Source organism: Typha angustifolia, chromosome 15 (assembly GCF_048772165.1).
Source record: "Typha angustifolia cultivar Huaian chromosome 15, ASM4877216v1, whole genome shotgun sequence".
NCBI lineage: Eukaryota > Viridiplantae > Streptophyta > Magnoliopsida > Poales > Typhaceae > Typha > Typha angustifolia.
This window is the reverse complement of record NC_133253.1, coordinates 12,710,040-12,734,018: the sequence shown is the minus strand read 5'-3', so window position 1 is coordinate 12,734,018 and position 23,979 is coordinate 12,710,040. Positions and strand designations below refer to the sequence as shown.

General features: G+C 37.7%; 1 protein-coding gene across 5 annotated transcripts; it reads left to right on the top strand.

Annotated features, from left to right (window-relative positions):
- Positions 1 to 425: 425 nt before the first annotated feature.
- On the top strand, positions 426 to 23,759 carry LOC140778159 (uncharacterized). 5 transcript variants are annotated; one of them, XR_012107158.1, is made up of 7 exons: positions 431 to 898; positions 2,230 to 2,358; positions 5,626 to 5,769; positions 5,854 to 6,065; positions 19,728 to 19,784; positions 22,601 to 22,757; positions 23,233 to 23,373. XR_012107158.1 is itself a non-coding variant. In XM_073122739.1 (6 exons), exons 1-6 carry the CDS (start codon positions 802 to 804, stop codon positions 23,455 to 23,457), a joined length of 843 nt encoding a protein of 280 aa, XP_072978840.1. In that variant the 5' UTR covers positions 426 to 801; the 3' UTR covers positions 23,458 to 23,759. The 5 variants fall into 5 exon arrangements, 3 of the variants coding, with proteins under 3 accessions (XP_072978840.1, XP_072978838.1, XP_072978839.1); XR_012107159.1 differs by having other exon boundaries at positions 436 to 898; positions 19,737 to 19,784; XM_073122739.1 differs by lacking the exon at positions 22,601 to 22,757 and having other exon boundaries at positions 426 to 898; positions 5,875 to 6,065; positions 23,233 to 23,759.
- Positions 23,760 to 23,979: the final 220 nt, after the last annotated feature.

The following is a 23,979-nucleotide window of genomic DNA, read 5'->3' as shown; positions in this document are numbered from 1 at the left end:
AGAATTTACAATTTATTTGCAATATAAATTAAGTTATCTTTTTAAAATATTTATTAAAGAATTTTTATTTATTTAAACTATCTCTAATTAGTTTCTTATTGTATTAATTAAAGAGTAATTAAAAAAATATGTATAAAAAAAGAAAAATAACGATTAAGAGATAGAAGAAAATTAGTAGAAAGAGAAGAAACAATAATAAGAAAGAAGAAGAATCGGTAACCACATAAGAATAAAAATAAGAAGAAGACAAAAAAAGATGATAAAAAAGAAGAGGGTATGAATTATTTCTATTTTATATTATAAGGATAGAAAGACAAACTCAAAAAAAATAATGGAGAAAAACGTCATCTGCTATGAAAACCGAAAATAGTTCATAATCAACAAAACAAAAATCAAGTGGCTTTTTGGTGAAAAAAAACTACATTTTCTATTCATCTACGAATATGTTTATATTCGACGTTTAAATATGAATGCGGAAGTGGGTTACTCGGTAGCCGGTCACAAGCACCACAGGTTCGTCGCCAGTGTTCGAGCTCACTAAGGTTTAGGGTTGCCGACTGGTTTTCCAGTTCGATCTCGACTATCGTTGCATCAAATGCTGGGAAAGCACTTTCGTTGAAGAAACGAGCAATTCTCTAGCCTCCATCTTCCGATCGATCTCTGCTTCTTCTTCGGATTGCGAGTGAATAGTTTTTCTTGATCAGCTTGGTTCGGTGCATAGTTCTCGTCGGATAACTCTTCAATATTATCACAATCCAATTAGATTCTCTTTGAGAGGCTACTAAACAGAAAACAAAAGCTATGGCTGCGAAGTTCGCTAGAGCATTGCTGACTCTGAGGGCCTCTATGTCCTCCATCCCTTATTCTAATTCCTCTTTCCTTGTCACCCGGAATCCCGGTATGTTCCTTCTTTTAAGTTTCTTTTCTTTTTCTACTTTATTGTTCCAGTTCATAGTATTGAAGTGAAGCTTTCGTAATTAAATAGCTTAATCATAATCCGCTTTTGATGATGCTACCTTTCTTCGTCTATTTTTCAATATGATCTGTGATGGAATCGTCGCCTACTAATCATTTGTAACTAAAAGTTGAGGTTATTTCCCTACTGTTGCATTTAGTATCTATAGTTTATGACTTGTGTCTGACATTGGTAATTTATGTATCTCATTGTTTGAGAGTAGAGATTATCTACGATATTCAATTTGGGAAATGTTAGATATTTTTTATGTGCATTCTGAAACTTAATCCTGAGCATTATATTACAGAAAATAGAACATAAATTTTACACGTGAAGGAGCATGTAAACTAATCTAGAAACAATTGGTTAGACGATCAAGCCTAAGAGGTGTGCATATGCTGCCACGCTAAAGAATATAGAGGCCCTCATGTGTAGGGTTCCCCATCCATGGCTTTCCTCCAAAGTACAGCACCGGCAACCTCAGACAGGTGGGGATATTTAACACCAGTTTGATTAGGACCTCATGCCTCAGATCAATCATAAATATAGTAGTCACAATCATAGAGAGAAATAGAGTTAAAGAGTAGAGAGAATTTTCTTATCTGTTCACAAAGGAAAGACAAGAGATAAAGTTATAATCTCCATTGAATAGGATATCTTACAACTACTCTTGTAGCAGTCCTCCTTCGTTGGAGGTCAGCTACAAATTGACTGGCAATTTAATTAGTGGAGTTTTAAGCCCCTTTATATCCTCATAGATAACAACAAAGGAAACCAAAGGATATTGAACTTTTGATTTTGATTTTGATGAAACATTTGGGAAAGGGAATAACACAGTATGTGTGTCCAGGAAGCTGTGTTCTCATAGATTCATAAATTTTTTGACCCTTGGATTTAGGTAGTATATAAGAACACAGAGCATGGCTTCAAAAGGTTGCGGTGGAAACAAAGGAGAAAAGAGTTCACTTAAAACATCACATTGGGGAATAAAACAGAAGCATATGTCTTTCTTCATAAATCAACCCAAATAAAAATCTTCAGAAGATGGATAGAACTAGGTGATTTAAACAAGCTTTTAGCTTATAAATTAATTGTTCATACTTTTCTGTTGTAAAATATGGTAGCTATTTCATTTTCTTATATTATTAATGTTTCCAATGTTTTGATAATTCTAGAATTTTGGCATGTTTCTCTGGTTCAAATTTCTGCTAGATTCTCATGCCTAATATATTTATAAGTAATTTAAAGGGATTTTTGCATCAAATTTCATGTAGTTTCACGAAGTCTTGAATTTCTGAATATCTGGCCCAAAAGCATTGAGATTTTTCCAGTAGTTCATGCACCAATATTGAAGTCAATGTTCAGCATGCAAAGGTTATTTGTGAAAAGCTTGTACTCATCAGGTAAATTTGTGTTCTCTCTCCCTCTCTCTTCTTTGTGAACAATGCTCCCCAACATTGGTGGATTCAATGCTCAAACTTGCAACATGGAGAATGAATGTCATGCCTCTACTGTTGGCTAATCCGTTGAAATCTTTATAGTCTAACAATTGATAAAGCATATTATATCTTGGTAGTCCATTGTATTTGCTTATAAATTCTGCTAAATACATTTTAGAGCAACTCTTATGCACTACCATTGTATTCAAGTGGAACTTAGACATATAGTCTTGGTTAAAGATAGTGCATATCAGTCATGTCTTCTAATAAGATTTTCTCAACTGCTTTTTAGATGGTTCAAGCAATTTACTTTTAAACAATCAAAAGAACTTAATTAGGAATTTTTCCAAAACTAGGTTAGCTAGTTTTAATATCTTTTCTCTTTTATCTCGAAATATTTATTGACAAATTTGGGGGGAGATATAGGAATCCTAGACCGATTAGGAATAAAGATATGGAAAGCCAAATCTGAGTTAAACTTGAAAAGTCTGAATACTACTAGGTTTGGAAAACAGAATACAAATTGAACTTAGAAAATCGAAACCAAGGAGGGAATGTAAAAACAAATCCAAAATAGTAAAGGAATTATGCCAAAGGATCAAGACACAATTTTTTTAATGTGGAAAAACTTCTTCAATAAAGAGAAGAAATTCAAGAAAAAACCCACAGGTCCAATCAACCTCTCAGATCAGTCTATTTCACTATCAAATGCAGATAATAGATTCTCTTACAATCGCTTTTACCAAACCTCAGACGGTCGCTAATTGAAGTCCTACTCTTGCTTGAACATTTTGCTTCAATGAACTCATTAGTGAAGTAGATTGCTCATTGTTGATTGTCCTTAACTCAACATGAATCGCTCAATGAAGATAGTATATGTGTCCATTGTATGTGAAGCTCCTCCGCTATGCTTAATACATGGAAGTAGAACTCCAAGCACACACAAACTAATGATCTCTCTCCGCACTTTTGTAGAAAATCAAGTTCCTTGAGGAAAGTAGAATTCTCAAATTATTGATCTTTGATCTCCCTTGAGTTTCCTTCTCTTGTTCTAACCTCTGATATTCTTTTACAAGTTAGTAGATTGTCTTTGATTCATAGTAGAAGATTTACCAAAGAAATTATCAAGTTTGTATAAGTTTCTTTTAATGTTATGTGTGATCCGTTCAAACCAAGCTCATATAAGTTTGTATTGACTTATGTTCCTCAGATTTTCTGGTGTCAAAATCGTTCCATGGTTTGAACTGGCTAGGGGATTAGTTTGCACCATTTCTGCAGAATGTTGAATTTGACTTCGTTTTATTTTCGATCTAAAGTTTCTTCGTACATGCAAGTCTTTTATAAGTATTGTGACTTGATCATACATAAAATCCTAGGTTGTACATCATATTTTAAAAGTATTTTATGTCTATGAATTTGTCATTATAAAATATTGCACTACCATTTTTTGTTTCCTCAGTATTGCTCATAGAGAAAGTTGTCAAAGAGATGTAAGAATTAGTATGTCTCAACATCTTCATCAACTATCTAAACTTTTGCCCTTCATCGGGGATCACTAAATGTTGTGAAGTCCTGAAAAGAAGTTGACTTAATTCTATCAACTTGATGTCAATGTAAAATTGGCATTATATTCCTAGTTGAAATCACAGTTCCGAAACTCGGTATTGGGATTGGAATCAGGATTGGCAGCTAGAAAAGATAATATGTATCGGCTATATCGGCTATATCGGCTGCCAGTATTGGATTGGGCTATTTTTAATTACGTATAGTTCTAAATATTATATAAAATATTGAATTTTTTTTATAAATTTATAGAAAATAACAAAAAAAAAGAAAATAAAAATTAGTCACCTATAAAGCCTAAGAATTAAAAAAAAAACTCACTCAAAACTATAATGAATTCCATCTGGAATTTAATAAATTTTTGTACTTGTAAATTACTCTTGTAGAACAATAGTGAAAAAAAAATTAAAGTTCTATAGTAGTAAAAAAAGAAGTTAAAAAGTGAGTGAAAAAGAGAGAAGTTAAATGAAAAAGAAATTCATCTGAGTTTACCATAGTGTGGGCTAGCGGAGGGGCTCATCGAATCAACTGTCGTATGAGCTTCGTGAAGTGTGAGGCTGGGACAAGAGTGTGTGTGTAAGATAGAGGGTAAAAGTAGAAAATTTGAAAAGAATACAGTTGATGGCATGTATTACTAATGTCTTCTAAGTTAGATATATATTAGATTAGACTTGGATTTGAAAAAAAATTAGTTTTAATCGATATTGTTGATTTTGGCTGATATGACCGGTACGACTGGTATCGGCGAATCCTAGACCAAAACTAGTCACCAGACTGATTTCTAGTCAGATCGGGATCGGTTATGGCCGATAACAATCTAGATTGGCCGATTTGACTCGGGATTGGCTGATTTTGAGATCCATGGTTAAAACACTATGGACAAGGATGTCTTGTCACTAAAACTTTACTTGCCCTGATTCCTGAACTGTATAGTGCTTGTAGTCTAGGTTCATATATGTGCTAGTAGCAGATCATTTTGATGGACATTGGAATTGTCTATACTAAGAAGGAAAAAATGTGTCGATGACAACTTGATTTAAGGTTTTCTGCATTTCTCAGGCATACATAAGTAAAAGACTGAAATGAACCTCAATCTACTTAAAATGTGTCTTTATTAGTGATCACAGTAGTTAAATTATTAATGTGCACATTTTAGTTACTTCAAAGCAAATAACATTACATTCCATAAGTTGATAGAAAGGCTTGAAATGAAGCATTCAATATGCAATGCATGTAAGGAGACAAAGTAGTGATATACATACAAGTAAAGAAAGGGAAAATAATAAAATAAAATAAAATGATGTTTCATTTTTTTCTTATTTTGAGTTGGATGATTTCTGTTGCTTGGATGCATCTTAAACATTGATGTGCTGCTTTGGCCTTATCCAACTTTGTTGCCTTCTATAATCCATTGTAGTTCCATCTTCATGTACCTGAGTTCTGGATTTGTCAGTTAATAAACTTGTAAAGAAAAAAGAATAAAGAAAAAGAACAAGAAAAAGTAAAGAAAAATCTGTTGCACTTTGTATATTTGACAAATTTTATTATTCAATAGAGGTTAACAAGGATGTCTAAAGAAGTGTGCTTATTCTCTCAGTCATTGGTTATAAATTTATATATGAGAATATTTTTAAATACTTTGTTGGCTAATATAGTATATGACAATAGGAGTTGGTAGAAAACAATTGTTGGTTCCTCTTTTACAACTCTGGTTTCCTCAAGGAAAGAGGTTTTTAACTGGAAGTTTTCTCGGGATCAGTGCTGCTGCAGGAATGACATATTGCTATTCAGACTCTGCTTATGCTATGGATGGTGAGTTTTCTCTCTACAAGGGTTAAAATTGTCTTTGCCTCGATCAATTTCTGTGAATGTCATACATTCCTTCTGATATTACAGATCATCTTGCTGACCTTGTAGAGCCTTTAGAATACTTGAAGGATGAGCTAAGAACCTTCTGGGCTTTTACAAGAAAATTTCAGTTGCCCGCTGTTTTCCTTATAATGGTATTCTTCGGTTGGAGACATCCACTTACACTTGCCATCAATGTTGCACTTCTTCTCTTCTGTACAAGGCCCTACCCTTTCTCAATATATATATTTATTGAGCAGGTCAGTTTGAGAATAACCTACAGCCTATAAAGCATCCATACACTGTTCTGAAGTCGCATGAACTGTTTGGCATTTTCATAGAAGTAATCTTAGGAGGCATGTTTCTCATTCTCCTTATATGGTTTCCTCTTCTGAACAAACTATTTTCTAATTTCTACTGATAAATTTCTTTTCCTACTATTATTGCTCTTCTTGAAATTACTGAATTTCCAACAGCTGCATTAGTCATGCCGTCATTTGTATTATTAGGGAGGGTGAAAATTGTGCTCAATTAATAGTTTGCTTGGTTGGTGATTTTTCATAGCATTTCATTGAGTATAATTATGTAATTTTCCATCTATCCTATACTTCTCTTCTGTACATTGTGCAAGCCATTGGACATTGATGACAACCAAGCCTCTTGCTCCTGGACAGGGTTTTTTTGATTTTGTTTTGTTTTTTTGGTTTTGTTAGTTCTTTTTTCTTTTTCACAAAAAATTGGAAAACAACTTGTCCCGTTTTATTAACGAAACTGCAGGATACACCATCACAACCATTTTAACGGCAAGTATTGGACAAAGCTAAACCATACAAGATCTGATTTATTTGTACAGAGTAGCACCAAAAACCTCTAAAAAACCAGAAAAGAAGCTTCTTAAAATTGTAGCAGCTATATTCTTCCACGTATTCTCCTCCTAACATATAGGGTTGTCGTGAGTTTGTCTTGGAAAGAAAGAATTTGAGCTTTTCTTGTGTTCTGTCCAGGACAATAAAATATATTAGTATTATGAGCAATCCTTTGTATCTCTTTCCTTTGTAACTTCACACATCTAAGGTTAGTTCTACACTAGAATTTGATTGAACAAGATCTTGGCAGAGTTGAACGTGTTTGTCCACCTATGAGAATCATCGATCCGAGTCAAAGGACATATCAACTGGAGGAGGCAATCTAATGCATAATAAAGTAGTTCACCATGGATGTCTAGCGGGCAAGAGAGAGGCTTCAACTTCATAGCCATGGGCACGAATTGAGAAATCGGCAGATCTCGATCCAGTTTCCATCCCAGTTTTTTTTCTTTTTCTTTCTTTTTGGTTCTTCCACGCTTTCTTTGTCTCTATCTCTTCTTATTTTTTCACTTATGGCGATTATAATGATGAAGACCATGAAAATTTATGAGAGTTAGTTAGGTATTTATTAAAATTTTGAGTAAGTATTTTTTTAAACTTCATATATGAGAAATTATTATTTTCTTATTTTTTCTAAATTTTAAATTTTTGATATTTTTAAATAATATTTTGAATTTTACATAGTTAAAAAATAATTTGATTCAATTCGGCCTGCCGATTCCAATCTTGAGTTTCCGAACCTTGGCCGTAGTCTGGAGGTGAAGGTTGTAAGTAGAGTCTTATATCTATGTTTACCTTTAATATATTAATTTTGTTTTGGTTGGATCTGTGGTTTTTTCCTCTCTAGAGAGATTTTCTTACATAAAACTAATTTGTTGTGTGATGATGATACGATCTAAGTATGATTTGAGCCTGTGCGGGAAATTTGTTAGAATCTTTGTTACGGACTGACTAAAGACGATTCACAATAAGGGAATGTAGGTTTCGATTAAGGTGAATGATGATAAATGGAGAGTGTGGAAGGAGGGATAATGGCGGTGGTGATGGTGAAAAGGCGATGACTGGTGATGGTATTGATGAAGGGAGATTAATTTATTTTTACTTTTATGTTATCTTACTCTTACTCCTAAGATAAATTTAAGATTAAAATAATATTTCAATGCTTGGATGATTCAATAACAGAGCCTAACCCATATATATATAGAAATTAGGTACAATGAGTCATATTAGGATTAGCCTTAAAGACTGATATGACTCGAATTAAGATTTGCCTTAAAGGCTTACATGATTTAATGAGACTTGTCTTAAAGGTTTATATAATTTAACTAGATTTGCCTCAAGGGCATTTATGACTTATTTAAATTTGCCTTATAAGCTCTTATGACTTAATTAAACTTGCCATAAGAGCTTACATCATGAATTAATTAAAGAATAAATAGACTCAATCTATCAAGCTCAATATCACTTTAAGTCAATCCAATAAGATCCGGATTATATCACTCCACCACACTTCTTACCACCTTGTTCTCAAGGTGAGAAGTTCGGGAAGCACTACATCAACTCGAACTTAGACTCTCAAGTCAAATCTCCTTTTGGTTCGTTGGATCACTCCACTTGTACTTGTGTGATCAATCTTCCGTTTAATTCTTCTATTGGCTAGAACACGAAGTGGCATGGGCTCTTGGTTATGTATGGATTGATCGAGTATGTTCGCTGCAAGCTGTCTTGGTCGCAACTCGGGCTCGCAAAGTTGAAACATAGAATATTGGGTGCATCCGCGAGTCATTTGGAAAATCAAGTTGGTAGGCCAACTCACCTACCCATTCAATCACTTGGTATGACCCAAAGTACCTATGTGCCAGCTTTTGGTTTATGATGAGTTGAACCGAGGTCTGACGGTAAGGTTGGAGTTTGATGTAGACCTAATCTCCTACTGCGAATGTTCAATCTTGGTGTCATTGGCTGTAGATCTGCTTCATTCGATTTTGTACAACCGCCAAGTTGGCCCTAAGCCATCAGATATGAGCGTCCATATCCACTAGGGTTTCCTTGACATTCGTGTGTTCCGTTCATGGGATCAGTGCGTAGGAAACCAAAATAATGGTGGCTTACCGTAAATTGCCTCAAACGTGATGCCTGTGTCCTTATGGTAGGCGGTGTTATAGGCCCACTCCACCCATGGTAAGAACTGGAGCCATTGCCTTGACCGCTCTCTGATGTAGTATCGTAGGTACTGCTCCAAACATCGGCTTAAGACATTTGTCCACCCATCTGTTTATGGATGGTATGCTGAGTTCATCCAGAATGTTGGGCACTACAAACAAAAGGATTTTTGCCAAAACTGACTAATAAACATCGGATCTCGGTCGGACACTATAGATCGTGGTATTTAGTGAAGTTTAGCCATGTCGCGGACGAAGATCTCTGCAACCTTTTGTGCAGTGTAGGGTTGATCGAGCGTTGAGAAGTGCGCATATTTAGAGAGGCAGTCTACCACCATGATAACTGATCACCCTTGGACGATTAGTAGGCCTTCAATGAAGTCCATTAAAATATCTTCTCAGATCAGTTCGGGCATGGGAATGGGTTGGAGAAGGCCGACTGGTTGAGTGGAATCTATTTTGGCTTATTGGCATTTCACATGTGCGGATGTAGTTGTGCATGTCTCTCTTCATGCTGGTCCACTGGCAATTGAGCCATAGTCGCTTGTAGGTCTAGAAGATGCCCTCGTGGCCCGTAACAGATGAGCCATGGAAGTGGCTGATCAAAGCAATCTGTAGGTCTGCATTAGTCAAGATCAAGATGTGGTTTGCCCTTGAGCACGAGTTCGTCTCTCGTGTTGTACTCAATTTGACCAGATGTGTCACACTTGACCATAAAGGTCTTGGTGAAATTTGGTAAGGCTAACATGGGTGCCTCGATCATGGCTCATTTGAATTCTTCAAATCCCGTTTTGCCTTGTTCAACTTGAACTCACCTTTGCAAAGTAGGGTGGTCAGCGAAGCTACAATCTTCCCATAGCCCTAAATGAAGCGTCGGTAGTAGCCTGTGAGGCCGAGGAAGCCTCAAAGCTCCTTAGGCATCCGCGGTCATGGCTAGTGCACTATGCTAGCCACCTTCGTGGGATTGGTCTCCACACCTACAGAAGAGATGAAGTGCTATAGGTATTCAACCCGTAGGTGCCCCCAAAGGCACTTGCTCTTCTTCACCTTCAGCTAGTGCGCCTGTAATATCTCCATGACTATTTGTAGGTAGTGTAGGGCTCCCTTCTCGGTTGACTATAAACGAGGATGTAAAAAAAAAACACCAAAATATACTATAAAGGAGCGAGCAAAATACATCGTTGATTAGCTCTTGAAAAGTTGTAGAGGCATTGGTGAGGTCGAAGGGTATTACAAGGAACTCATAATGCCCGTCATATGTTTGAAATGTCGTCTTGTGGACGTCGGTCCCTGAACTTTGATCTGGTGGTAGCCAGTTTGCAACCTAGCTTTGCTGCAGATGGTGGCGCTAGCTAACTCGTCCAATAACTCCTCAATTATCGGTATAGAATACTGGTTTTTGATAGTGATGGCATTTAGTGTTCGATAATCTATGTAGAATCACCATGAGTTGTCCTTCCGCACTAGTAGTATCAGCAAAGAGTAAGCACTATGGCTTAGCTGTATGATGCCTTAGTCTAACATCTGTCGGACTAGTCGGTCCGCAAGACTGTGCTGTCTCTGATGGCTATGTGGAACCTGATGGTTGAAGTCATCCCTAACCTAATCTGTCGCACCAACTTCTCATCCATAAAATTGTGCATGCTGCTTGAGTTCTCGACTCAGTGCTTCTTGATTGGACCCTTTATCCGTATGGTTCGGGTTGCGCATGAGCTCGAATAGCTGTGTAGGATCAACTCGTCATGACCTCATCGTCTTGATTCGTGGCCTCCATGTCTGCGACCTCCTGTTCGTCCCCTCACGGCTCCATTTGCCTCTCATATCCTTTGAGGAACATGATCATTGCTGGTTGTTTTCCACACTTCTAGCCCAGAGTAAACTTCTCGTCGCAGTAGAAATATGACCCTTTGGCCTCTTTTCTTCAATTTGTGTTGTCTCTGGCATCGGTGAGAGAAGCCTTAGGTGGTAGAAGCTTGCCCCTTTGTGGCCGAGAGGGAGGATCAAAACCAGCACTACTCGATGAGTCAGTTGGGATCCTCTCTAGTCTGTAGGGGTCCATAGTGACTTGGAGCTTCTTCGTAACTCCTTAACCTTCTTCTCCATCATGTCTGCTGTAGAAAAGGCCTCCAACAATGTCCTAGGTCGCATGACCTTTATCACGATCGAAATTAGAATCATGACCGGCCATGCACGTTAATACGCTTGAGATACACGAAGCCTTATTCATGACTCGAAATAGGAATCATGACCGGCCATGCATCTCAATATGCTTAAGATATACGAAGCCTTAATAATACTTTCTACGTGTACGATGGCAAAAATAAATAAATAAATGATCTGCTTTATTAAATTTAAACTAATTGTAATAATTATGAAACAATGTCATTGTTTTTGAGTCTCTAAACGAAACAAATTTAAAAGAGTGGAAAAGTAAATAGGTCGATCTTAAGTGGAGGTGGAGTCCGGGTACATCTTGCTCAGTTGCCCCGCTGACTATTACCTGAGATAGATAAATAAATAAATAAAAAGAATCCATGAGCCAACAATTATAGCTCAGTGAGTGGAATCCACTCGAAAACCAAATAAATTCTAAATTTTATTAATGTTGAATAAAATAAAATTTAGAACTAAAAATCAACAATATACATAATAATTTGCAATAGGCATGCTCTTTAAATAATGACAATGATAACAGTAGAGAGTCACAACTTGTAACCTTGCACGGTTTCAACATATTAATATTTTTTCAATATTTATACTGTCATATGTCTTAATAGGTTTGTACCCTGTGAATCCACATCAACTAGAAGTCACCTTGAGATGACGTTCGGGACTTTTCTTCATAGCTAATCCGGTTAAAGTCATCAGATGGTATCACCATGTGATCAATACACTATCTTTTCCTCTAACCGTTGAGAGAAGTTAGAGTCATGTAGAAAATTTCTCATTCATCCTACAACTGTTCCCTAACCCCGCCAGAATCACCTAAGAAAGTCACCGCAGTGATTTGATTTAGGACTTTCCCCTGGACTTCTAGATAGACTTGAGTTACCACGAAAATCGCAAGCGATTTATACCGGGACGGTTCTCTAAGTCGTAACAATACTTGTCTCATTTTTTCTTGTCACTAAATTTAATATTTGCACAAAGTATGGTGATGCACTGAATATAATGATTAAATGCACATAGAAAATATAACAATTAAATTTTTGCACGTAAGGATGAAATAAATAATTTACATAGAAAATTTACATGGTTTGACAAAGGTACGAAATATAATAAATAAATAAATAAATATATGAGTGAGCCAACTCACCTGAGTCTAGGCAAGACAACCGAAATCTCAAATCTCTAACTCACGTACTAAAAATCACCACCTTTAATAATAAATAATAATAAAAATTTTAATTTGAATAACATCAATATTTCTAAAATTTAAAAACTCAAAAGAACTAAAATAGATTAAATTACCCATTGGATTAGGCTGGGCTACTGCTGGCCTGGCCCAATCCAAAAATGAAACTAATCAGGTTTGGCCAAGGCCCAACCAAAATAATGGGTTGGGCTACGGGCTGACCTGCAGCCCAACCAAATAAGTAGTTCGGGTCGGGTCTTTGGATCTAAAATCCAAACTTGAACCCAAACCCGAAATTCGTAATAAAAGGGTTGGCTCGGGTTAAACCCGAGCCTAACCAAATCCCTTTCTTCCCGTGACCGACACGAGGAAGAGAAGAATCGAGGGAGAGAGTGACCGCCGGCGGTGGTCCACGACCACCCTCAAGCCTCTCTACTCTCTCTTTCTCTTTCGCGACTTCGTCGTCATCACGAAGTGGAGGAGAACCTGCGCACGGTGATCGTCTTCATGGCCGACGGCGACCGAGGCCAAGAGGGCTCCAAAGGTGATGCCCACGCCACGAGGCTAACGGCAAGACGCTTCCAATAATGGAGCGGCAGCGACCCGAAGCCGCCGACCAGCCTGATTTGCCGACGAAGTCGAAATTCCATGAATCAGGTATTTCTAATTTACTTCATTAAATTGAAATTAAACTAGAGGGATGAGAGAAGGCTCACTGGGGATTTTCTGTTGCGCCTCGTCGCGTGTCGGAGAGGGAGAGGGGAGGGGGCTGCGCGTGTAGAGCACGTGCACCCTTCTCTCTCTCAACACTTTTTTTTTGGTTCTTACACCTTACTGATAATTTGTAAATGTACAATGGCAAGGATAAATAAACGAAGAAGATTTGCTTTATTAAATGTAAATTAATTGTAATGAATATAAAACGATGTCATTGTTTATGTCTCTAAACGAAATAAAATTAACAATTAATCTAAAACATACATCCAAAAGAGTAGAAAGGTAAATAGGTAAGTCTTAAGTGGAGGTAGGGTCCCGGTATATCTCGCTTAGTCACCACGCTGACTATTTATTACCTGAGATAAATAAATAATAATAAAAAAAAGAAATCTATGAGCTAACAATTATAGCTCAGTGAGTGGGAATCCACTCGAAAAATAAATACTAAAAAAATTTTATAGTGTTAAATAAAATCTAAGTTTAACAATATAAATAACAATTTTCAACAAGCATGCTCTTAAATAATAACAATGGTAACAATAGAGAGTCATAACTTGTAGCTTTGCTCAGCTTTAACATATTGACATCTTTCCAATGTTTATAATATTATTTGTCTCAATTAGTTAATACTCTATAGATCCACATCAACTAGAAGTCACCTCGAGATGACGCTTGGGACTTTTACTCATAGCTGATCTGATTAGGATAATCAGATGGTATCACTATGTGATCAACACATCCTGTCATTTTTACTAACCGTTGAGAGGTTACAATTATCTAGAAAATTTCTCATTTATTCTGGGGCTATTTAACCTTACCAGAGTCATCAAAGAAAGTCACCATAGTGAACTGATATAGGATTTTTCCCTGAGCTTCCAGATAGACTTGAGTCACCACGAAAAACCGTAAGCGATTTATACCAGGATTGTTCTCTAAGTCATACCAATACTAGTTTTATTTTTTTTTCACTAAAATTTATAATTTGCACAAGGTATGGCGATGCACTGAGTGTAATAATTAAGTGCACACATAAAATGTAACAATTAAATTTGCATGTAAAAATGAAATAAATAAATTTGCACAGCAAATTACATAGTTTGACAAAGGTACGAAATAAAATAAAAATAAATATGTGAGTGAATCCACTCACCTGAGTTTAGGCAAGGCAACTGAAATCTCAAATCTCTAGCTCACGTGCTAAAATTCACCACTTTTAATAATAAATAACAATAAAAATTTTAAATTAAATAATAATAATTTTTTTTAAAATTTAACTCAAAAATTAATAATTTTGGCCAAAATAAGCCTAATCGGTTAGGTTGGGTTGCAATTGCCTTGCAGCCCACCTAACCAAATACTTAAATGGAAGGCCCAATCCAATTAAGTTAATGGAACCGAGTCAGGTCCTTTGGATTCGGATCCAACTCGACCCGAATCCGAAACTTAAAGGGAGCCCAAGTCTATCCTTCTCTAATTCGAAGGGGAATCAAAGGGAGAGAGAGAGAGAGAGAGATGCTGGCGGTCATTGCCAACGATGGTTCAGTGGCCACCTCAAACTCCACGACGTTCTCACGACATTGCCGTCCTCACGAGGTGGAGGAGAAGCCGCATACGGCAATCGACTCCATGGCTGACGGTGACCGGAGCCACGAGGGCTCCAAAGGTGAATGCCCACGGTATGAGGCCAACGGCAAGAGGCTTCCAGTGGTAGAGCGGTAGTGACCCGAAGTCGTCGGTCGACGATGAAATCGAAATCTCACGAATTAGGTATTTCTATTTTAACCTATTAAATTGAAATTAAAAATTGAGGGGTGGGAGAGAGCTTACCAAAGAGTTACGTGGTGGTCTGCGATGGCTCCGGCGGCACTTCGGCAAGCTGATTCTATGGCGTGACTCCAACAATGAGGGTAAGAAGAGAGAGAATTATGGTTTAATTTATAGATTAAAAATCCAAGTCTAAGTTTGAGTTGGATTAGGCGAGATATTCGCTGCCGCTTCGTTGCATGCTGGAGAGGGAGAGGGGAAGGGGGTTTGCACGTGCCTCTTCTCTCTCAAATTTTTTTTTTTTTCGGTTCTCACAACCTTGACCTTTACTTGTATGTTAGACTTGAGTACCTTCTGCGGAGGGCTGTGTGACCAACCCGATACACGGTTGCATATGCTCTCAAACTCTTCTTGATAAGCCTGGACCGTTGATGTGATTTGGATCACATCGAGTAATCTCAAGCATGGATACACCCTATGAGAATCTTCTTATTTTGTTTTAGTTATTTTCTTTTAAAAAATAAGGATTCTATATGTCGCGTTCGAACGTGGGAAGGTCGCGTTTGAACGCCCGCGTGGGAACGCTTGCATACGTTTGTATTAATAGTGAACGCGAATTGCGTGTTCGAACGCACTCGAGCCCGTTTGAACGCGATCGGTGAGAATTTATTATTTCTAGGGGTATTATTTGTTATTTTGACTTGTTAGGTTAGCCTCTTAAGATGTGGATGGTAACCTAAATAATCATTATGAATGAATATTGAATTCTATTCATTTCCTTTCTGTCTACAATAATCTTTCTTCTTCTTTGTTCAAGCCCTAGTCGTGCGCCATCTCGACATCGGTGATCCTCTAATCCCCCTCATCTATCAAGTCCCCCTCTCCTTGGAATCTTGATCACTTCTCCCCTATCTTTATACTCTTAACACCACAATCCATCTATCCCATCACCATTATCATCCCTTACCCTATCACTACCATCACCCGTCACACTTACCATCATCCCCACTTTTGCGTATTTTTGCCCCAATTGCAGTCAGAATCTGCAAAGGGTGTAAATACCAAAAACGTAGATCAGAAAGTTATGGGTCGACCACCCCTGGTTTCGTAATTTTCTGTCTATGGTAAAATATTTGATGATTATTTTTCTCTGACTGCGCGAGCTGCTTTTGTTACGATTCGGGTTTCACCGATGTTGTCTCGAGCATGGATACATTTTAGGGATGTCTTTGTTTCTTATTTTAGTGTTTAATTTTTAAAAAATAAGTTTTCTGTATTTCGCGTTCGAACGTGGGTGTATTGCGTTCGAACACGCTTGTGAACGCCTGCATCAAGTTCGCACATCCAGAGAGTACGAAATCTGCGTTCGAATGCCATATTCGAACGCGCCTGCGAACGCCTACATCACGTTCGCACATACAGAGAACGTAAAATGTGCGTTCGAATTTGAACACGGTCGGCGAAAATCTACTATTTTAGGGTTAATAATTGCCATTTTTGAATTGTTTAGTTAACCTTTAAAGGTGTGGATGGCAACCATGGAATGATTATTGAATGAATTGAGTTTTGCCTCTCCTTCGTCTTCTTCTCTCCCGTTTGAGCTCAACCGTACCGACAATCCACATTGAGGCCAATTTTGAACCAGAAGTTGGGTCACAAGTACTATGGTCGAGTGCTACAACCCGATACCACCGAGCTTGCAGCCTATTCATCTCCTACCTTTCCCTTCTTTGACAAGCTGAGGTATACGTGTATATCTGACCTAGATATTTTGAGATTGTTGCAGGAAGTGATGGATGATCAGAAGCGCTATCCCGAGTTAGAGAATTGAGGCGGTTTGCTGTTGGACCGCGGATGCATTCGGGTGTCCGCAAATGATAGATTGCGGCAGAAATTGTTGGAGCACTTCCACCCACTCTAGATGTTGGTCATGAGGGTATTTTGAGGACTTATAGGAGGATATCTCAGAGTTGCACGTGGCCAGGATTGAGACGGGATGTGAGGAGTTTTGTCCGTGCTTGCGAAGTCTGTCAAAGAGCTAAAGAAACCACCTTGAAACCGGCCGGATTACTACAACCTTTACCTATATCAGACCGTGTTTGGGAGGACATTTCTATGGACTTCATAGAGGGTCTTTCACTGGTACGTGGTTATTCTGTTATCTTTATAGTAGTTAATAGATTGAGCAAGTATGCGCACTTTTCGGCATTGTTACATCTATTTTCAGCCAAGTCAGTGGCTGAAATTTTTGTTAGAGATGTTGCTCGGTTACATGACATGCCATGCACGATTGTCTCAGATCGTGATCGTGTATTTATGAGCAACTTTTGGACTGAGTTTTTTAGATTGCAAGGGACTCGATTAAACTACAGTTTGGCCTACCATCCATAAACAGACGGCCAAACCGAGGTGGTCAATCGAGGTATTGAGCAATATTTGTGGTGCTTTGTAGGAGAGATGCCGAGACGATGGTTGGAGTTCTTACCGTGGGCGGAGTGGTCTTGTAACACCGCCTATCATAGCAGCATTGGCATGACTCCATTTGAGGTGGTGTATGGACGCACGGCTTTGACGTTACGCGCTTATGATCCAGTGGCATTGGCAGATAGGACAGAGGTGGACTTAGCGTTGATGGATAGAGATGCCATATTGAGGAGGTTGCATGCTCATCTTAAATTTGCTCAAAACCACATGAAGTAATTTTATGATCGTAGCCATAGAGAGCAGGAGTTCAACATCGACACTTGGGTGTTTGTGTGAGTGCAACCATATCGACAGGTGACCTTACGTTCAATGCGAAATCAAAAGTTAGCACATCGTTACGTTGGTCCGTTTTGGGTGTTGGAGCATATTAGTCCGGTTATATATCGTTTGGAGCTGCCGGAGGGGTCGAGAGTGCATCCTGTCTTTCATGTTTCATTGTTGAGAGAGATCATAAGATTGTTGGATCGATTCTACCAGAGCCATTGGAGAAGATAGAGATCGTATAGCCAGTTCGAGTACTTGCTAGACACCGACGCCGACATGGTACCAGATTGGAGATGGAGATTCTAGTTGAGTGGCTTGACAAGCCATCTGATGAGACGGCATGGGAGTTGGAGACTGATATCTTGGAGCGTTTCCCTGGCTTTTCACCTTGAGGGCAAGGTGGGGGAAGCGTGGTGGGAGCCATACACTTAGTTAGGATCTTTTCTTATTACATTAGATGTTTATTTTTATTAAAATAAAATTCTTGTAGGTCGCATTCGAATGTCCTTCTGAACGCCTGTATCAGGTTCGCAAATACAGAAAATGCATATTGTGCATTCGAATGCGGGCGGGCGAATTCGAACGCCCGCGTTCAAATGCCTGTATCGCGTTCGCACATCTAGAGATTGAGCTTTTTAAGTGCGTTCGAACGCGATCGACGGGAATCCTCTAGAATTAGGGTTTCATATTATTTTAGGACTTGTTGGCTAGCCTTTATAAATATGTGGAAGGCAGCCAACTTCGTTATGGAATTGATTTCTTGCCTTTTATCTTCTCTCTAGATTTCTCCCTCTTCCCTGTTCACCATCCTTCCACTTCTACCGTTGGCAAGGTTTCTTCTAAACTCTAATCTCCCTCGACTGTTGAGCCACCCCTCTTCTTTGGGATCTCGTCCACTTCGTTCTCTTCGTCTACTTCTCTTAATCACTTCCACAATCCACCCTCATCTTCATACCCATCCATAACCGTAACATCCACTTCACCTGTCATCATCACCATTACCCACGTTATTCTGTGTTTTCGTCCCTACTACAGTTCGAATCTGCGAAGGGCGTAAATACGAAAGTTGTAGATCGGGAAGTTATGGATCCAAACCAATTGGTTTCGTAATTTTCTGATTATTGGAGAATATTTGACGAATATTTTTTCATGGTTGCGCGGACTGTTTCCTGTAATAAATTTAGATCTTAAGGAATTATTCCGTAGCCGATCTTTTGGTTCCAGATCTTATTAAGTGGCATCAGAGCTTATTAAGTGGTATCAGAGCGTATCAATTTGGTATCAGAGCTTATTAAGTGGTATCAGAGTGTATCAATCTGGTATCAGAGCCTATCAGTAAGTTTAAAGTTGTACATGGAAAGTAGATCAATCAGCATATCTACATCTAGGAGAATATATTTGGCACCTTCTGTTTCCTAATAAAGATTAAAACACACTCAATGACACAAGTGATATCCTAGGAACCAAGTAAAATGTGCCAAAATGATCAATCCTTAGAACCAAACAAAATGTGCCAAAAGATGATGTGGAATCTTCTTGCAATCAGGAGTGCTAGCATATTTTATATATGTCAGTGTAGTTAATTACTGGTGGGTTGCATGATTGAATGTTTATATATTTCCCTTGTTTTCTTAGCCTATTGACGAAGGCACCTGTCATAAGTTTTATAATTTTCCTTATCATTTCTTGTTCAGTCAGAGATACTAATGCTGCAGAAGAACATTTGTACTTCATATTTTCATTTGAAGTCCTGTGATTGTTCAAACTTCAGAATACCCATGTCAATGTTGATTTAACTAGAGTGATGTATCATATCCTAGGTTGGTATTGTTCTCTTCCCTAAATGGATATTCTCTGAATAGTAGATAGTATTTCACCTTTGATGTGAAAAGGCAGCTGTCTATCATGCAAATAGAACCACTGAAACATCATATGCAATTAATAAATTAATTTTCTTCTTTTCCTCTTGAGCGAGAGAATAAAAAGAGACACTAATGTCTGCAAATTACACTTTTTCCTTCAATTCTACTTGTACGCAGGCTCTAAAGATGCAAATAAGCAGATTTACTAGAGCTCTAAACTTCTGTTCCATTTTTTCATGTTAACTTGTGAAGATTTAAGAAACTCAGTATTCATTTGTATTAAAGGAGTCAAAACTACTAGTTGAAATGGTACTTAAACACAAAATCTAGTTTGTGCGTCTTTATAATTTGAATTTTTTGAAATCAAAAGCTAAGCTTCTGAAATAGGTAATCTTTGTGACAACTGTTTTTTTTTTTCATGTTGGACTTTCAACTTATCAAGTTTTAGCTGTTGCAGTTACGACAAAGAGATACGCATCGGCATCCTAGATTGGGCAAACCAAAGGTGAGATATCTAAATGTGAAAATTCAATTTGATTTCTATTCTATTCTAAAATATTATCAAAAATCATATCAATGACTTCCTTGTAAGTTTAGTCCAGTTCCAAACATTAATTTACTAGGTATATCTTTAATACTGGTGGATAAAAGCAATATTGAAACATGATTGAACGAGGGTTAACAACGATATATTCAACCCAGGTAATAATTATTAATTAGCATATGTAGTAAAACATATGCATTTTACCTTTTGTATGTTATTAAGTTATTTTCTAATTTTTATGGCAATAACTTATTGGTGGAGTATATATGGAGCTGATGCCTTTACTTGGAAAATATGGTGATTAAGATTCTTAATTTGACATGTAGCTCCTTAGGATGTGAAAGGAATTGAAGCTCTATTAAATGAGTGATATATCATTAATTATTGTATTGAATAAGCTAAATTGATGAATTTTATAGTCAAATTGATTTGACTAGCAACGACTTCAATGTTGTCTTCCCCACCCATGGTGGAAGCTAGGGCAGAAAATCCTAGCTTTCCACCAGCGGCGACCCAGGGCTCCCTACTCCACTTCCGATCCTTTCCACAGGACCTCCGCAATCGAGCCATGCCGGCGGTAGATGCTTGCAGATGGCTAGAAGACCGCCACCATCCAATCGTTGCAGCATAACCGTCGCTTGTAGGCTTAGGTCCGGCGTTCTAGTGACCACTAGCGGCTATAGTTGGCTTCCTCGGGCTGATTGCTATCCAATGGTGGACATTGCAGGTGCTAGAGACCGCTGCAAAGTCTTGACCAGTAACATTTGATTTTAGCGACCTATGGCTTACATTCAGGTTCCTTGATTGCAACTGCAGATTTACTAAGATATATAAAGATACCATGAAAGAAGTTAGAAAGAGAAAGTAGAGGAACATCTTATATTTTTTTTTGAGCAAGGATTGTAAACCACGAGTAGATTGTGATAGATATGCATGGATTCGATCCGCTAGGATTTTTACTTATATAAATAAGAGTAGACATGTGCTAATTGTCATAAGTCAATTGATCATTGATTTTAGTTCTTTTATTATCTCGTCCTTATCTTTATAGTAGTGCATAGCTGCAGAAACTTTCAAGTTTTTAATCCCTAGTCACCTTCCTCTACTATACTATATGGCCGTTCACCACTACCTTTGGTCGTCCATCACCCTTCGCAACCGTCACAACGTTGAATATTTATTTATCTGTTTTTCTTTTAACCTATGTCAACTGCATCATTTTTATCTTATCATCTTGTGTACAAAAAAAGGTGATAAGCATATAGTTATGGATCTAAAACCATTCGATCCATAACTCGTGAGCCATCACTACAAAAGTCCCCATAATTTTTTTATGTCTAGATCAGTCAGATATAGTTCATAACATAGTACCTTGAACAAGTCAGAGGGAATAGGAGGCTTCTAGGTGGAACTAGTCACCGGAGTGAGGAGGAAGAAGCAACGGAGGGGTAGCCTCGGCCGTGGAAAAAAGCTCGGCGTGGATACTGAAGGGAAGAGAGGAAGAGGGAAAAAGTTGGCTCAAAGCTAGATGCAAAACAAAAGCCCAAATGTTCAATAATCCCAAAGTGGTTGTCATTTTAACACATTTAGAGGTTAGCCATACATCCAAAGTTAATAAATAAATCCTAATACAAAATTTCTAGTCGTCGGGCATTCGAATGGCCTTGCAAAGCCATTCGAATGGCCTTGCAAAGCCATTCGAATGGCAAGATGTCTCTGTATATGCAAATGCTATGCAGTCGTTCGAACGCTGCATTCTAACGGCCTTTTCTGGCATTCAAATGCCCCAGTCAGAGATCCTTACTCTTAAAAAATAAGATTGAGATTTACTTACAATCTTTGGCTAAGAAATATCTTGAACGCAATCCACGCAGTTAACTATTCTTGTGAATTAGAATGCCTTTTTTTGGTGGGCACTTGAGTTACTCTTAAACTCTTAAACTTGAGTTACTATTCAACTTCTCAGATGCTTGATGATCAGCCTCTATTGTAGACTAGCACTCCTACATATATGGATGGCTCTCCTCACACTTGATGTGAAATATACTCTGGGGAAACTTAGAACTCTCTTAAGTATGAAACTTGATTTTTCTTGAGTTCCTTCAAGTTGTCTTCCTCTAGTCTCTGATCCTCTTTATGTCTATATTCACTTCTGCCGCCCAAGTGCGCACCTGTCTTTACCTTCGTACAAGATTACATATGAATCTCTTTGTCAGGTTGTGCACCTATTGCTATAGCACTGAATATTAGTCTTTTGATTTCCATTTGTAATTGTTTATACATACTCTTCTGCAAATCATGACTTCATATTTGCAGTGTTTTGTGTCTACAAACTTATCATTACATAAAATTGCACTTACAGCTTGCAAATATTATTTTGGGTGCGAAAGCTAGTGAGATTTCTCCCATGTCCCCTGTTCTTTTATCTCATGTAGACCTCCACCATTCTCAAAGTTTCAATCATATGCACTTGCATGTTTTAGTATGTAAAATAGGAAAAAAAAAGTGATGCAGAAAATACCTTTACTTTCCAGAAGTGAATAATATATAACATAATGGGAGCCTTTAAGAAAACCAGTAAAACCACAAAATCAATGGTATGCCCAAGGTGACCTTATGTTGTCACAAAGCATGTGATAAATTAGTTCTATAATTTTTAGGCCAAACATTTTCTAATCTTTTCCTCGATGACTCCTGAATTAAGTGAATAAGTTAACACTTGCTTCTTATTTCTGTGTTTGATCTTTTCCATCTCTGTGCCACTTTCATTTGGGCAGAGACCCCTGTAGAGAATGAAGATGGGCAAGGATCTTCTTTTCAAGAGTTGTTTTCAAGGCTCCATTCTCTTCCGTAAGTAAGTTTCTGTTAGCTAGGCTGAGATGGGGATAAGGAGCAAGGATTGAAGTCCCCCACTTTTGTCAGACACTGGACATGGTAAGCTCTGTAATTGTCTAGACCCAAGTGTAGCATGGTTTAGTAGTAGGCATTTCTAGGCTCCTTCCCAGCTAGCGGGTCACCCCTCTTCCAGAAACACTTCTTTGGCTTTTGAAGGGACAGATCCTGTTGCGATGAGAAACTGTTGCCTGAACAAGTTTCATTCACATTGGCATTTAGTATAGTTGTTCCTGGCAAATAACCTTAGCGTTAATTTAGGATGAAAAGAAAAAGAAACAAAGCCAGCTTACTATGAAAACCATCAAGCTTTCATGGCATGTTATTTCGCATATGACAGTACACAAATTGTTTTCTTCTACCAATCCGTTTTCTTCTACAGTCAATAGTTATTGATCTTAGAAACTAGAGAAACTTTAGTTTTCTTCTACCAAACCGTTTTATCTTTTTGTTTTTTTCAAATCTTCTATAGCTATTATGCATTTCTATTTTTAATCCATTTATCCCATCTCTGCAGTTCTTGTATGCAAGGAAAGTTGAACTCCACGATTACAAACTTTTATGTCTAGCAGAGGTCGAGTTAAGAGACAAAAAGCTGTATTTGGTTGGAATTTTGGGTGGGTGGTGGATCTTTAGTGTCTTGCGCATTTATCAGGGGAACAATACCGAGGATGGAAATGTCCATCTAGGACAAAAGGTAGGCTTACCAGCACTTGAAGACCTGGGAAGAGAGAAAAGTTGATAAATCTGCATTTTGTGGTACAGCTACAATCTACCATGAATCTTCACAGTTGCAATTTCGAGGCTTATGCTGAAGGATTTTCTCAAGTTCCGCTGCTACTAAACAACATATCTCATACAAATCAATTTTCATGTGCTTAGCCTTTTAGGTTTGATTACAAATCATGTGTTGCATGATCTATCTTGAGTATTTAAAAAAAAAAAGCACCTCGACGGACACTCACATATTATGGTTTATTGAAAATGTTTGAAAGCATAAGGTGATTGCTGAATTTAATGAACAAAGCATCTTTGAGAATTAAATGTGATTGTTTTTTTTTGTCAAATTAATTTGTTTTCTTTATACATTTTATGGTTATTTAGAATTTTTGTTCTTTGTACGAGCTTTATAGATTTGAAACAATTCTGTCGGTTTGATTTTAGGAAGATTGTGATGGGTAGAGCATTGTTTAGGTTACTTGTTTTGTCACGAGATTACTAAGTGAGGTTGGTAGTGTAAGTTTATATAATGAAAAATTCATAC

Bases quoted from the DNA above. Each gene is read 5' to 3' on its own strand.
- LOC140778159 (XM_073122737.1), top strand. From the start codon at position 802: ATGGCTGCGAAGTTCGCTAGAGCATTGCTGACTCTGAGGGCCTCTATG. The intron at 6,066-19,727 runs GTCAGTTTGAGA...ATCAAGTTTTAG, and splicing joins TATATATATTTATTGAGCAG to CTGTTGCAGTTACGACAAAG. The intron at 19,785-23,232 runs GTGAGATATCTA...CCATCTCTGCAG, and splicing joins CTAGATTGGGCAAACCAAAG to TTCTTGTATGCAAGGAAAGT.